The following is a 13,791-nucleotide window of genomic DNA, read 5'->3' on the forward strand; positions in this document are numbered from 1 at the left end:
CGTTTCAGTGGCCGTCACTGACGGTTGTACCTTCGCTGACATCTTGGCTCTGCTGGGTATCAGCCTCATTCTCTGATGGCATCATGACGTGCCAGGTGGTCATCCGAGCTTCAGCCTCCAGCCCAAACCCCTCCACGTTACTGCAACGCAACATGAATGATGTCATGAGCCTCTGACACAGCTAATTTTCCTAGAACCAGAAGGTTATCCTGTTTTTCCATTTCTGAGCATCATTAAGATTTGTGTCTCTCTAAATAACATTTTATATACAAAAGATGAAGTCCGAGTGAGTCTGAACCTGAGTAGCAAGCTTAAAATAGGAAGGGGAGGGGTTAGTCCCAGTCACAATACCACCATCTCTTATTTACACTCAACTGTGAACACACACGTACTAAATTTTTTTTTACATCATTAATAGCTGAAACAAAGACGAGACAGACTCCATTTCCACCTCTTGCATCAGATCCAGATACTTTATCCGTGAGTCAAAACCCTCACAAATTACATTAGTTTACATCCACTGGTAAAACTACTCCAGTACAAAAAGTGCTTAAGGTAATTAAATACAATACAACCTCTAGTTCTCCAAATTCCACTTTTCAAAGACCTGGAAAGACAGAACACCCCAAAGTGTTATGCGCTCATTTGCATATCAGATCAAGTCCAACAATCGAAAAAGCATGTGGTTAAAACCTTAACAGCGTACAATCCAGAGACGAGATATATGACGCAATCAGCTGCAAATGGAGTCAGATCACAGATGTCTCATTTAAAATGCTATGAAGTAAAAAAGATCATTCATTCAAAAGTTCGGAATCAAAATATACGCCAAATACACTGATAACATTAAAACTACTGACATGTGAAATGAATCACACGGATTATCTCATTACAATGGCTCCTGTCGAGGGGTGGGATATATTAGGCAGCAAGAGAACATCTCATTCTCATCTTATTATCTGTAGCCGCTTTATCCTGTTCTACAGGGTCGCAGGCAAGCTGGAGCCTATCCCAGCTGACTACGGGCGAGAGGCAGGGTACACCCTGGACAAGTCGCCAGGTCATCACAGGGCTGACACATAGACACAGACAACCATTCACACATACGGTCAATTTAGAATCACCAGTTAACCTAACCTGCATGTCTTTGGACTGTGGGGGAAACCGGAGCACCCGGAGGAAACCCACGCGGACACGGGGAGAACATGCAAACTCCACACAGAAAGGCCCCCGCCGGCCCCGAACCCAGGACCTTCTTGCTGTGAGGCGACAGCGCTAACCACTACACCGCCGCCCAGCAAGAGAACAGTCAGTTCTTAAAGTTGATGTGTCGGAAGCAGAAAAAACAGGCAAGCGGAAAGAGCTGAGCAACACTGACATGAGCCAAACTGTGATGGCAAGATGACGGAGTCAGAGCATCTCCAAAATGGCAGGTCTTATGGGGTGTTCCCGGGGTGCAGTGGTTTTTGTGCCAAAAGTGATCCATGGAAGCACAACCAGTGAACCGGTGACAGGGTTATAGGCACCCAAGGCTCACTGATGTGTGTGGAGAACGAAGACGAGCCCATGTGGTCCAATCCCACAGAAGCACAAACTGCTGAAAAGGTTAATGCTGGCTATGACAGAAAGGTGTCAGAACACAGCGAATCGCAGCTTGCTGTGTATGGGACCGTGTAGCCGCAGATCAGTCAGAGACCCTCGTCCACCGCCAAAAGTGCCCACAATGGGCACATGAACATCAGAACTGGACCATGGAGCAATGGAAGAAGGTGGCCTGGTCTAACGAATCACATTTTCTTTTACATCCTGTGGATGATTGGCACCAGGATGCACTAGGGGAAGGAGCTAAGCTGGTGGACGCAGTGTGATGCTCTGGGCAATGTTCTGCTGGGAAACCTTGGGTCTTGGCATTCATGTGGATGTTGTTACTTTGACACGTACCACCTACCAACTAGACATGGTTGCAAACCAAGTACATTCCTTTATCACAATGGTATTCGCTAATGGCAGTGGCCTCTTTCAGCAGGATCATGTGCCCTGCCACACTACAAAAACTGTTCAGGAATGGTTTTAGGAACATCACAAAGAGTTCAATGTGTTGACTTGGCTTCAAAATTCCCTAGCTCTCAGTCCGATCAAGCATCTGTGGGACTTGCTGAACAAACAAGTCCGATCCGTAGAGGCCCCACTTCGCAACTTGCAGGATATAAAAGCTCTAGTGCTAACGTCTTGGTGCCAGATACCCCATCATACTTGCAGAGGTCTTGTGGAGTCCATGCCTTGATGAGTCAGAGCTACACAATATAAGGCAGCTGGTTTTAATGTTGTGGCTGATCGATGGAAATGTTCAAGCAGTAGGTATGTGGAAATAGGGCCTGATCGATAAATCTACATCCTGGTATCAACCAATATGACTAATTGCCGATAAACTGGTATTGGTGTTCAAAACAGTCGATAAGTGACAATTAAAAAAGGAATACAGAGACGGAAGCTGGATCCTTTAACCATGTTAAGTTGTTGCTGCACAGTTTGCCCACCAGAGGGCACACTGCAACTCCACTGTTGGCAACACATGCGCTTGGAATGCCACGGATCACAACAATCAGCCGACCCAAGCAGAGTCGGACAGAGTAACAACTGCAGCTGTGTGCCGAACAGGTGAAGGTGTGTCAGTTGTACACAAATTAATGGCATATGTACAAATCATACATTTTAGTTTTAACTGAAGTTATTTTTTTGTGCAAATCCTATATAAATAAATTAATAAAGTATCCTAAAGCGTGTCAGTTATATTAACATTGCATACATGCTATATTTGAGTGATGAAGACGGCTTAAACATTTTTTTTCCTAATTAATTCGGCTACAACTTTAAAACACATAACTAATAAACATGCATGTTTCCAGATGAATAGTTGTGCATGTAGGCTTAAAGTATTTCTGTTGTGTATATGTTGCATGTAAAAAAAAATAAATAAATTCAACCTAGGTGATTTTTTTTTTTTAACTGGGTTAAAATTTTTAACCTAGTTCAGAATTTCCAACATAGGCAAAATTGTGGAGTATCTAATGGCCCTTTTCCACTACCCTTTTTCAGCTCACTTCAGCCCGACACGGCTCGCGTTTCGACTACCTCAGAACAGCACGACTCAGCTCGCTTCAGCCCTACTCAGCACCCAAAACTCGCATGGTTTTGGAGTGGGGCTGAAGAGAGCCAAACCGAGCCGAGTGGGGCTAGGGGCGTGAGGAGACACTCCCCTGTGCACTGATTGGTGAGGAGGAGTGTCCTCACATGCCCACACACGCCCCGCGAGCACGCTGGGATCTGTAAACACGGAAGAAGAAGAATTACGAGAATTTCTGAAGCCTTATGCGCCTCGCCTCATCTATACGCTCTTGCCGGTATCTGTTGGCGTTGTCGGTGACAACAAGCCACAGCACCAAGACCAGCAACACTAACGACTCCATGTTTATTGTTTACTATCCGGGTCGTGAGACTACCGCTTAAAAGATCACTGATGTCACTGTTTGCGCTGCTTAACGACATCACGTGACGTCCACCCACTTTCACTAACTCCACCCAATGTGTCCACCCACTTCCAGCCACCACGGTTCAGCGCGGTTGTAGTCGAAATGCAACTCCAACAGCCCCGCTCAGCTCGACTCAGCCCAACTCAGCCACGTTGGTAGTGGAAAAGCGGCACAAGATTCCTAAAAGGGATTTTCCATCACTTTATCTCTGTCTACACTTACCTAGTATTTCCGCTTGTCTGTCTACCTATTCCTATCTACCTAATTAGCATTTAAAAAACACACCAAAAAAAAAAAAAAACCCTCTTTTCTCATACTTAACCAGGATTCAAACTTGGAAACTTTCCGATTCTTAACCCAACACATTAACCACTAAACCAGCAACAAAAATTCTGGGATGCCCCCAGACTTCCATGTCAAATTTGGTGAAGATCTGTCGAGAAATGGTGATGTTAACCCAAGATGAACAAACATCCACCAGCCAGTGGTCCACCGGGGACCCTCTGGGGCCCAAATATGGAATTTCTGAGTTCTGCCAAATTGTGGCTCTCTCCTGTACCTACGTGCCAAGTTTAGTGAAGATCTGTTGAGAGTTTGTGTTGATAAATGTAACGTGAAAGGTATCGAGGGAGGGTGGATGTTGTGCCTCCCAGGGACCTCCTTGGGGCCCGTACATGAATTTTGTTTATATCTGCAAAATTCTAGGTCATCCCCAGACGTACTTGCCAAATTTGGTGAAAATCCATAGAAAAATGTCGACGTTAGCTCGAGAAAAACAAACTTTGCTGCTTATAATATAGATGACTCCAGTCTTTATTACGTCATCAAGTTGTTTAAAATACAAATTCTTCCCAAATCCTAACCCTAAACATACCAAGTCTCCTTAATACAAGTAGCAAATTATGAAGTGGGTTAAAATTATAACCTAGGTTGAAAAATCCCACCTGACCTCCAATTCTGACCTGTAACATCTACGTACAAATAAACGCTTTTTACATGCAGTAGTTATGACGATCCCAACATACAGCGTGCACTTACAGTTAGGTCCATATATATTTGGACACTGACACAAATTTTGTTTTTTTACCTGTTTACTGAAACATATTCAAGTTATAGTTATATAATGGACATGGACATAAAGTCCAGACTTTCAGCTTTCATTTGAGGGGATCCACATTAAAATTGGATGAAGGGTTTAAGAGTTTCAGCTCCTTAACATGTGCCACCCTGTTTTTAAAGGCACCAAAAGTAATTGGACAATTGACTCAAAGGCTATTTCATGGGCAGGTGTGGGCAATTCCTTCGTTATGTCATTCTCAATTAAGCAGATAAAAGGCCTGGAGTTGATTTGAGGTGTGGTGCTTGCATTTGGGAGATTTTGCTGTGAAGAAAACATGCGGTCAAAGGAGCTCTCCATGCAGGTGAAACAAGCCATCCTTAAGCTGCGAAAACAGAAAAAACAAACATCCGAGAAATTGCTACAATATTAGGAGTGGCAAAATCTACAGTTTGGTACATCCTGAGAAAGAAAGCAAGCACTGGTGAACTCATCAATGCAAAAAGACCTGGACGCCCACAGAAGACAACAGTGGTGGATGATCGCAGAATAATTTCCATGGTGAAGAGAAACCCCTTCACAACAGCCAACCAAGTGAACAACACTCTCCAGGAGGTTGGCGTATCAATATCCAAATCTACCATAAAGAGAATACTGCATGAAAGTAAATACAGAGGGTTCACTGCACGGTGCAAGCCACTCATAAGCCTCAAGAATAAAAAGGCTAGACTGGACTTTGCTAAAAAAACATCTAAAAAAGCCAGCACAGTTCTGGAAGAACATTCTTTGGACAGATGATACCAAGATCAACCTCTACCAGAATGATGGAAAGAAAAAAGTATGGCGAAGGCATGGTACAGCTCATGATCCAAAGCATACCACATCATCTGTAAAACACGGTGGAGGCAGTGTGATGGCTTGGGCATGCATGGCTGCCAGTGGCACTGGGTCACTAGTGTTTATTGATGATGTGACACAGGACAGAAGCAGCCGGATGAATTCTGAGGTATTCAGAGACATACTGTGTGCTCAAATCCAGCCAAACTGATTGGTCGGCGTTTCATAATACAAATGGACAATGACCCAAAACATAAAGCCAAAGCAACCCAGGAGTTTATTAAAGCAAAGAAGTGGAATATTCTTGAATGGCCAAGTCAGTCACCTGATCTCAACCCAATTGAGCAGCATTTCACTTGTTAAAGACTAAACTTCAGACAGAAAGGCCCACAAACAAACAGCAACTGAAAACCGCTGCAGTAAAGGCCTGGCAGAGCATTAAAAAGGAGGAAACACAGCGTCTGGTGATGTCCATGAGTTCAAGACTTCAGGCAGTCATTGCCAACAAAGGGTTTTCAACCAAGTATTAGAAATGAACATTTTATTTACAATTATTTAATTTGTCCAATTACTTTTGAACCCCTGAAATGAAGGGATTGTGTTTAAAAAAAATGCTTTAGTTCCTCACATTTTTATGCAATCATTTTGTTCAACCCACTGAATTAAAGCTGAAAGTCTGAACTTCAACTGCATCTGAATTGTTTTGTTCAAAATTCATTGTGGTAATGTACAGAACCAAAATTAGAAAAATGTCTCTGTCCAAATATTTATGGACCTAACTGTATAGTCTTACAAGAACAGCGATATTTGAGTGTTCTTTCCGCAGTCAGTCCAGCCAGGTAAATGGCAGATTAATTCAATTTTAGCCAATTCACAATGATTTTGTTTTTCTTGTTTCTGATTTAGTGCAAGTATTATCTTTGCCTTCAGATAAACTATTACATGAGCTCCAAGTGGAGATTTCTCAGTCAGCCTAGTAACCATCTCCTGACAACCCAATCATCTATGCCAAGCTGTTGTGTGCCAGTATGAGTCAGAGACAGGGGAAAAAAAAAGGAAAAAAGGCTCTCCAACCCACATACAAATGCTCAGACCTCATTTAAATGCAGTCACAAAAGACCGCATCTGTCTGTCTGACTGACACAAGCAAATTCATCACTGTTTTAAATAACACTTCCCACAGGACACCTTTTATTTTTAAAAGCAGAAGACAATAATTCTCTCAAATCAGGTTTTAGTCCAAACCAAACAATATTCCTCATCATCCTTCACATTCAGCGTTAACATTCAGCCCATTTTAAATATGTAGACAAGTTAAGGGTGACAAGAAAGGTTCTCTTTAATTAAAAATGGCATAATCCAGGGCTTTTCAAAGTGTGGGGCGCGCCTCCCCTAGGGGGCACCAGAGTTCTTCCGGGGGGGGGGGGGGGGGGGGGGGGGGCATCGTGAGGAAAAATAAACCAGAATAAGTTACTATTGCGGACATTTAGCGAACTTCAGCTAGCCTTTGCCAGAGACAAAATGGATGGATTTTTAGTACCTAAAGCTACAGTGAGTGAGGAGACAGAGTCTGGGCCAAGCAAAAAAAGAAGGAAGTATGAGCATGATTATTTAAAGTTTGGATTTTCATGGACTGGATCTGAAGATGCTCCACTGCCACAGTGTGTTGTCTGCCAAGAAGTGCTAGCTAACCATGCTATGAGATGTTTAAAATGTGTAAAACAAGATGTTTTAAAAAGCACAGATGTTTAAAATGTGAAAAAAAGATTTTTAAAAAAGCACAGATGTTTAAAATGTGTAAAACAGATGTTTTAATAAAGGTCATATGTTTTAAATGTGTAAAAAAGATGTTTTAAAAAAGCACAGATGTTTAAAATGTGTTAAAAAAGATGTTTTAATAAAGCTCATGTTTTAAATGTGTAAAAAAAAAAGAAGGTGTTTTCAAAAAGCACAGATGTTTAAAATGTGAAAAAAAGATGTTTTAAAAAAAGCACAGATGTTTAAAATGTGTTAAAAAAAGACGTTTTAATAAAGCTCATGTTTTAAATGTGTAAAAAAAAGATGTTTTAAAAAAGCACAGATGTTTAAAATGTGAAAAAAGATGTTTTAATAAAGCTCATATATTTTAAATGTGTAAAAAAAAGATGTTTTAAAAAGCACAGATGTTTAAAATGTGTAAAAAAGATGTTTTAATAAAGCTCATATGTTTTAAATGTGTAAAAAAAGATGCTTTCAAAAAGCACAGATGTTTAAAATGTGTTAAAAAAAGATGTTTTTAAAAAGCACAGATGTTTAAAATGTGTAAAAAAGATGTTTTAATAAAGCTCATATGTTTTAAATGTGTAAAAAAAAAGATGTTTTCAAAAAGCACAGATATTTAAAATGTGTAAAAGAAAAAAAGAAAAATGTGTACAACAACCATTTTTTTTAAAATACGAATGGAACATTAAGTATAGCAACAATAAAAATTGTAAGGGGGGGGGGCGCTGTTGTTTATTTGCTCTCTGGGGGGGGGGGGGGGGGGGGGGGGGGGGGAACTCTCCCACACTTTGTAAACCCCTGGCATAATCTATAAATATACTGTATATGAACAGCCAGAGTGGACATGCCCTCATCTCCTCCTGTCAGCCACCTACCAGGCAAATTAATGAGTAATAAACTAGCTCGCTTGTGCCATATGTAAACATGAGCCAGCTTGGATATGACTGGCCCAAAATCGTTCAGCACGTTTTTTTGTGAGATTGCTGATTACTGAGCAACACAATTCCCAAATTTAACTCGAACCTCATTAAAATCTCATTTTCGAGACCGGGTTTGCTCCTATCCTCAGACCTTAAAACACAACAATCCTGACTTCTCTTGCCGATCCTCTGAAAATACACCTCACAAAGTCACGGCTCACCTGCCAGTATGCAGAATGATTAAACAGTGCGCAAGGCAGGCCACAAATTCATGGTCGTGGTTTCCGGGTCCAAGCACCAGGTTGCGGTTTACTGTTAGCACACGCAGCGAGTCGAGCAGCGCCACCTGCTGGGCAACGGTTTTATGTGGTCGACAGAGCTGATACAGGACGGTGCGATTCAGGCAGTGATAGATGCAATCCAGTGACAATCCCTGAGACCGCCGCTTTGCCTAATGAAAGAAGCAAAAGAGAAAGGGGGGAAAAAAAAGATGAGATGACAACAGTTGCAAGAAATTCAATACACATGGACTGGTTCAAAGGCATGGAGTGAATAGGGCTGCAACAATTCATTAAGACACCGATTCAATTCGATTCAATTCATGATTCAGACCCTTCGATTCGATTCTGCAACTAAATATAAAGGACAAACAAACCTCAGATTTTAAAGGAGATACACAGAACCATGGCCTCACTTTTTGTTTATAAATGCCTTGAGACCTGAAGAATGGCACAGGAATAGTTTTAAGCGTTAACAATAAATCTAATATAGTCATTTTTACAATTAAAATGATTCATATAGGTAGCGGTCTGAGTGAATGACCTTGACATCCGTGACGTCGCCGCAGGAAGGCTATCGGTGTCATCGCCATTTCCGCTATACTAAAATACAGAGCTGACTGCAACTTCGAGCTTCCACTTTGAGCTAATTTTTCGCCATGCCACGTAGATGTGTTGCTGGCGGGTGCAGCAACATGACAGAAGGTGGATTTATGTTGCATTAATGGCCAAAGAATGTTGAAACTGCAAAGATTTGGATGCGTTTTGCGAGAAGTTCACGAGCGCCTACGAAGTGGTCTCTCCTCTGCTCTGCACACTTTACTGAAGACTCGTACGAGACCTCTGATCTGTTGAGGAGCGTTGGCTATAAGCCCGTATTGAAAGAGGGTGCAGTACCAACAAGTAAAGGAAAAGAAAACTACAAGTGTTTTTTTTTTTTTTAAAAGGAAAGTTCAGTTGCACCAGTTCTCCCGGAGTGTGACTCGAGGGTTGTTGGTAAAATCCGGGATGGGATGTGACATATTATCGCTCGGGCAGTGACCTCCCCGCAGTTGTTGCTAAAACCGGTGACGTCCCGTCCCATCCTGGGTTTTAGTAATTGCCTGAGCCGAGCAGTAATGGCGGAGTACTCAGTATGGAGAGAATGGAGAATGAATGGACCAGCCGTCTGATTCCTCAGCTGGATATGCTTGCCTCAGCAGCAATATCTCACCCTTACGTGGAAGAAGTGAATGAACGGAGACCTGAACGAACAACTGAAAGTCAGATTGTTTCAAAAAACAATAGGCCACAAGGTCGGCCTTCAAGAAGCGAGAACACAGACGAGTAAGATGCGACTCTCATTTGGATACAAAACAACAAAACCACTCGTTGTTTACCTGCATTTAGATTAATACATGTAACTTGTATTGTGTGTTTAAGTTACCGGTATAAGATTATTTAATTTGCTTCAGAATGTGATCGTCTCAGTTCATCTGATTATTTAATTAGCCTTTTACGTTTTATCAGTGAAAATGCATGCATGTACATGTATGTTGCATAAGTTATAACACCCGTCCTGTTTTAATGAGAGTCAACCCACAATCAATGAAGTCAAATCAGTCTTAGGGCCTCTGCATGCTCTTGCGACAAGGCTTTCGCAGATAGCTTTTCGCAGACAGTTGTAATTTATCGTTGAGCGGGGAGTAATAGGCGTGCGCGATGTTATTCACCGCCACAACGCAAGGGGGCACGAAGTCGCGAAATCGCTAGGAGTAGTTGGTGGGTGTGGTTAGTGGAGTGTTTATCCTCCGGTTACTTATAATGACTAGAACTGGAGTCGTATAGATGTACGTACTTCCTCACTTCCTCAATCAACCGCTCTTCGTGCTGCTCCATCTTCGCTCGTGTTTTTAAAAATGGCGGTCGTGAAAACAAACCAAACCGGGAAAGTAGGGAAGCGGAAGTGCGTGTACAGCGGATGTAGAGTGGACCAATCAGAGCCCTCGTCTGCGACGCTGTCTGCGAGGCTTCTGCGGTGGTCACAATTTTTGGGAGGTGCGCGCAGAGCGTCTGTGAAGGGGGGGGCTACGCAGACACCATCTGCGACGCTGTCTGCAAGGACTGGGTTATCAGCATAAATTGGCCTTTAGTTGAGCAAGTCTGTGACGGTATTTCTTACTTTCACCATAAATTTTTATGACTTTGGTCTGTAGCTGTAAAAGGCCTCGGCCTTAAAACCGGTTCCCGCTGTGACGTCACGCGCTCAGGGCTGGCTGGCTGGCTCAGCGGGGCAGCTCGAATGCCAACTTTGCAGTCAATTTTAACTCTCAAAAAATTTTTTTTTTAATTCCCATTTACGCAGCATACAAGAGTCAAGGATGGAGATACTATCCACTCAGAAATTTATTTAAAAATAAAGGTTCTGTGTATCTCCTGTAAACTTTAACAAAATCCCATTGAAATTTGTCTGGAAAGATGAAAACTTTCCAAATGCTGACTAGGGAACAGGATATGTATGTGTAAAATGCTTAAAACAAAACATGCATATAAATAAGTTAAAATAAGGATATTCTGGCAATTTGAGTTGATGAATTCCTGAGCACAGTGCAGTCACACATTCCTCTTCAAAAGTTAATATTTATGCATATTCATAACAGTTCAATCAGTACACTAGTACAAGTAAACAGTCGGAACTCGGCAACATGTAAAACCGTTTTATAACTTTGACTCTAAACTCTAACTGATAACAGGTAAAATAAATCATTAGGAATATTTATGCACATTCATTCAGTTTTGGTCCGTTAACGACAGTCAGTCAGTTTTAACTGTCCCTGCGTATCTGCTTTTACTACTTTTGTAACACTTCCAGTTTTCAATTCGGCAGCACTTGCTTCGCTTTAAATGATTTGCGAGGTTTGTAGTTGACCCTCCCTTATACTTCACATCAACATAACATGTGCGACACATTGCAGTGTCCTTCGTGTCTTCTCGAAACCCAAACTTTCGATTTAAGATGAGACGAAGGATCTTTAACTCTTTACCCCTTAATGACGACCCCGTGGATATCCCATAATGGCATATGACGCCGGCATGTATGCGCCATAATGACGACTCTGAATTTGCCTCTACATACGTATTTTACCCTTTACAGGTATCCCAGGTGAATATTTATGATAAAATGCATGAATTTTGAAAAAATAATTGAACATTATTTAAAGCATCTTTGTAAAGTTGCAGTAATCATTTACTGTACACCATTTGACATTAATTATTCATGTTAAATGTGAAGATTGGTTTTCACACAGGCATTACTCACCTTTCGACACTACCTGTGAGTTGGTGAATGGTGAAACATAACTGAGTGATTTTTGTATTCTGTGTCATGCCCTCTTTTCAAAAACGTATGATACGTCATGATCGTTTCAACATAATGAAGGAGAAAACTGATATGAACAAAACCTTGTCTTTAGACTTTTTTTCTTGAAAATATATGTTCTAAGGGTGAACAGTATATACATATGGCCCTTTTCCACTACCCTTTTTCAGCTCACTTCAGCCCGACACGGCTCGCGTTTCGACTACCAAAGAACAGCACGACTCGGCTCGCTTCAGCCCTGCTTAGCCCCTAAAACTCGCACGGTTTTGGAGTGGGGCTGAAGCGAGCCGAGTGGGGCTGGGGGCGTGAGCAGACACTCCCCTGTGCACTGATTGGTGAGGAGGAGTGTCCTCACATGCCCACACACGCCCCGCGAGCACGCTGGGATCTGTAAACACCGTAAACCCGGAAGAAGAAGAATTACGAATTACGAGAATTTCTGAAGCCTTATGCGCCTCGCCTCATCTATACGCTCTTGCCAGTATCTGTTGGCGTTGTCGGTGACAACAAGCCACAGCACCAAGACCAGCAACACTAACGACTCCATGTTTATTGTTTACTATTCGGGTCGTGAGACTACCGCTTAAAAGATCACTGATGTCACTGTTTGCGCTGCTTAACGACATCACGTGACGTCCACCCACTTTCGCTAACTCCACCCAATGTGTCCACCCACTTCCAGCCAGCACGGTTCAGCGCGGTTGTAGTCGAAATGCAACTCCAACAGCCCCGCTCAGCTCGACTCAGCTCGACTCAGCACGGCACGGCTCAGCCCAACTCAGCCGCGTTTGTAGTGGAAAAGCGGCAATAGACACATATACATAGTGGCTGTAGCAACTGCTTTAAGAGGTAAAGGGTTAACGTTGGCTTCTGCCATTTTGGTGCCCAGCAACGGCGTTGCCATGTAAAGTGTCGGCTACTCTGATTGGACAAGAGCAAGGACCCAAACCAATCAGATTGCACGTTTTATTATTTAGAAGCAAAGCTGTGCTCTATTCTGGCTGATCGCTTTCTCACATCGATTTAACAATGTAACGGTTATGCGGTCAAAGTGTGCGTTTATAAATCAGTAAAAATCGTCGCCGAATCGAACCGAACTGAAAATACAGCTACATGGATCGATAATCGGTATGGCAGGTATGAACTCAATTTTCAGTGCGCTGTGATGAATCGTTGCAGCTCTAGTAGTGAAAAGACATGAATGGAGCAACGTCTTAAACATTATATGTGGAAAAAAGATAAAGAACAAGAAATAGACAGGTCATGAGAGGTTGAGATTCTAGGAGGAATTATACAAATGTAGATAAATGATTATAGATTAAAGGAAACAAATGTAAATCCTGTTGAAATGTTTAAACTACGAAAATAAAGGCGCCATTGTTTCCTGCAACTTCACAAAATCTCGGTTCTTATAATTTAAATGTTTTGTTTCTTCAGCACAGCCCGGCATTATAATATGAAGGGTTATAAATCCAGGGAGCAAAAGGGATTGCTTTCCCCCCCCAGAGTACTTTACTAATTCAATCAGTATTCTCCAAAAGCATGCTCATCTGCTTGTTAGTGCAAAGTACATGAAATTATGCAAAGTTTACTCCATCTCCTTGGGCTTTCTGCAACTCTCTTCCGACTTGTGTTAATGTGTTTTTAATGTAACTTCCAGCCTGTATGAAAGGTTCACTTGCTCGGACTTCCTGAAGAAGCCAGCCAGCAAGAGGAGTTTGTTTCTATGGGAACACTTTACATTAAGATTCCCTTGATTGCTAGGACTTAACATATTAGTTAACATGAACAACCCATGTACGATGACATTAATACACTAGAAACAACAAGTAACACTTGTGTACACTGATTAAAAAAAAAAAGGCGCAAAAAAAGTGCGTGTTCACTAATGTTCATCCCATCAGTGAATAAAATTAAACATACAATGTTTGTGAATATACAGTGCCTTGAAAAAGTATTCATACCCCTTGAACTTTTTCACATTTTTCCACCTTACAGCCACGAACTTAAAAGTTTTTTATTGAGATTTTATGTGATAGACCAGCACAGA

At 41.9% G+C, this 13,791-nt stretch overlaps 1 protein-coding gene across 4 annotated transcripts in view; it reads right to left on the reverse strand.

The window, feature by feature from the left end:
* Nucleotides 1-13,791, reverse strand: part of wdfy3 (WD repeat and FYVE domain containing 3) — a 306,723-nt gene that overhangs the window by 63,019 nt on the left and 229,913 nt on the right. For all 4 annotated transcript variants that reach the window (XM_060907259.1, XM_060907258.1, XM_060907257.1 and 1 more), the window contains 2 exons: nt 8,327-8,556; nt 31-140 (listed from right to left, as the gene is read on the reverse strand). In XM_060907259.1, the coding sequence (XP_060763242.1) occupies nt 31-140; nt 8,327-8,556 (340 nt within the window). The remainder of the gene's footprint in view (nt 1-30; nt 141-8,326; nt 8,557-13,791) is intronic.

This window comes from Neoarius graeffei, chromosome 24, assembly GCF_027579695.1.
Source record: "Neoarius graeffei isolate fNeoGra1 chromosome 24, fNeoGra1.pri, whole genome shotgun sequence".
Lineage (NCBI taxonomy): Eukaryota > Metazoa > Chordata > Actinopteri > Siluriformes > Ariidae > Neoarius > Neoarius graeffei.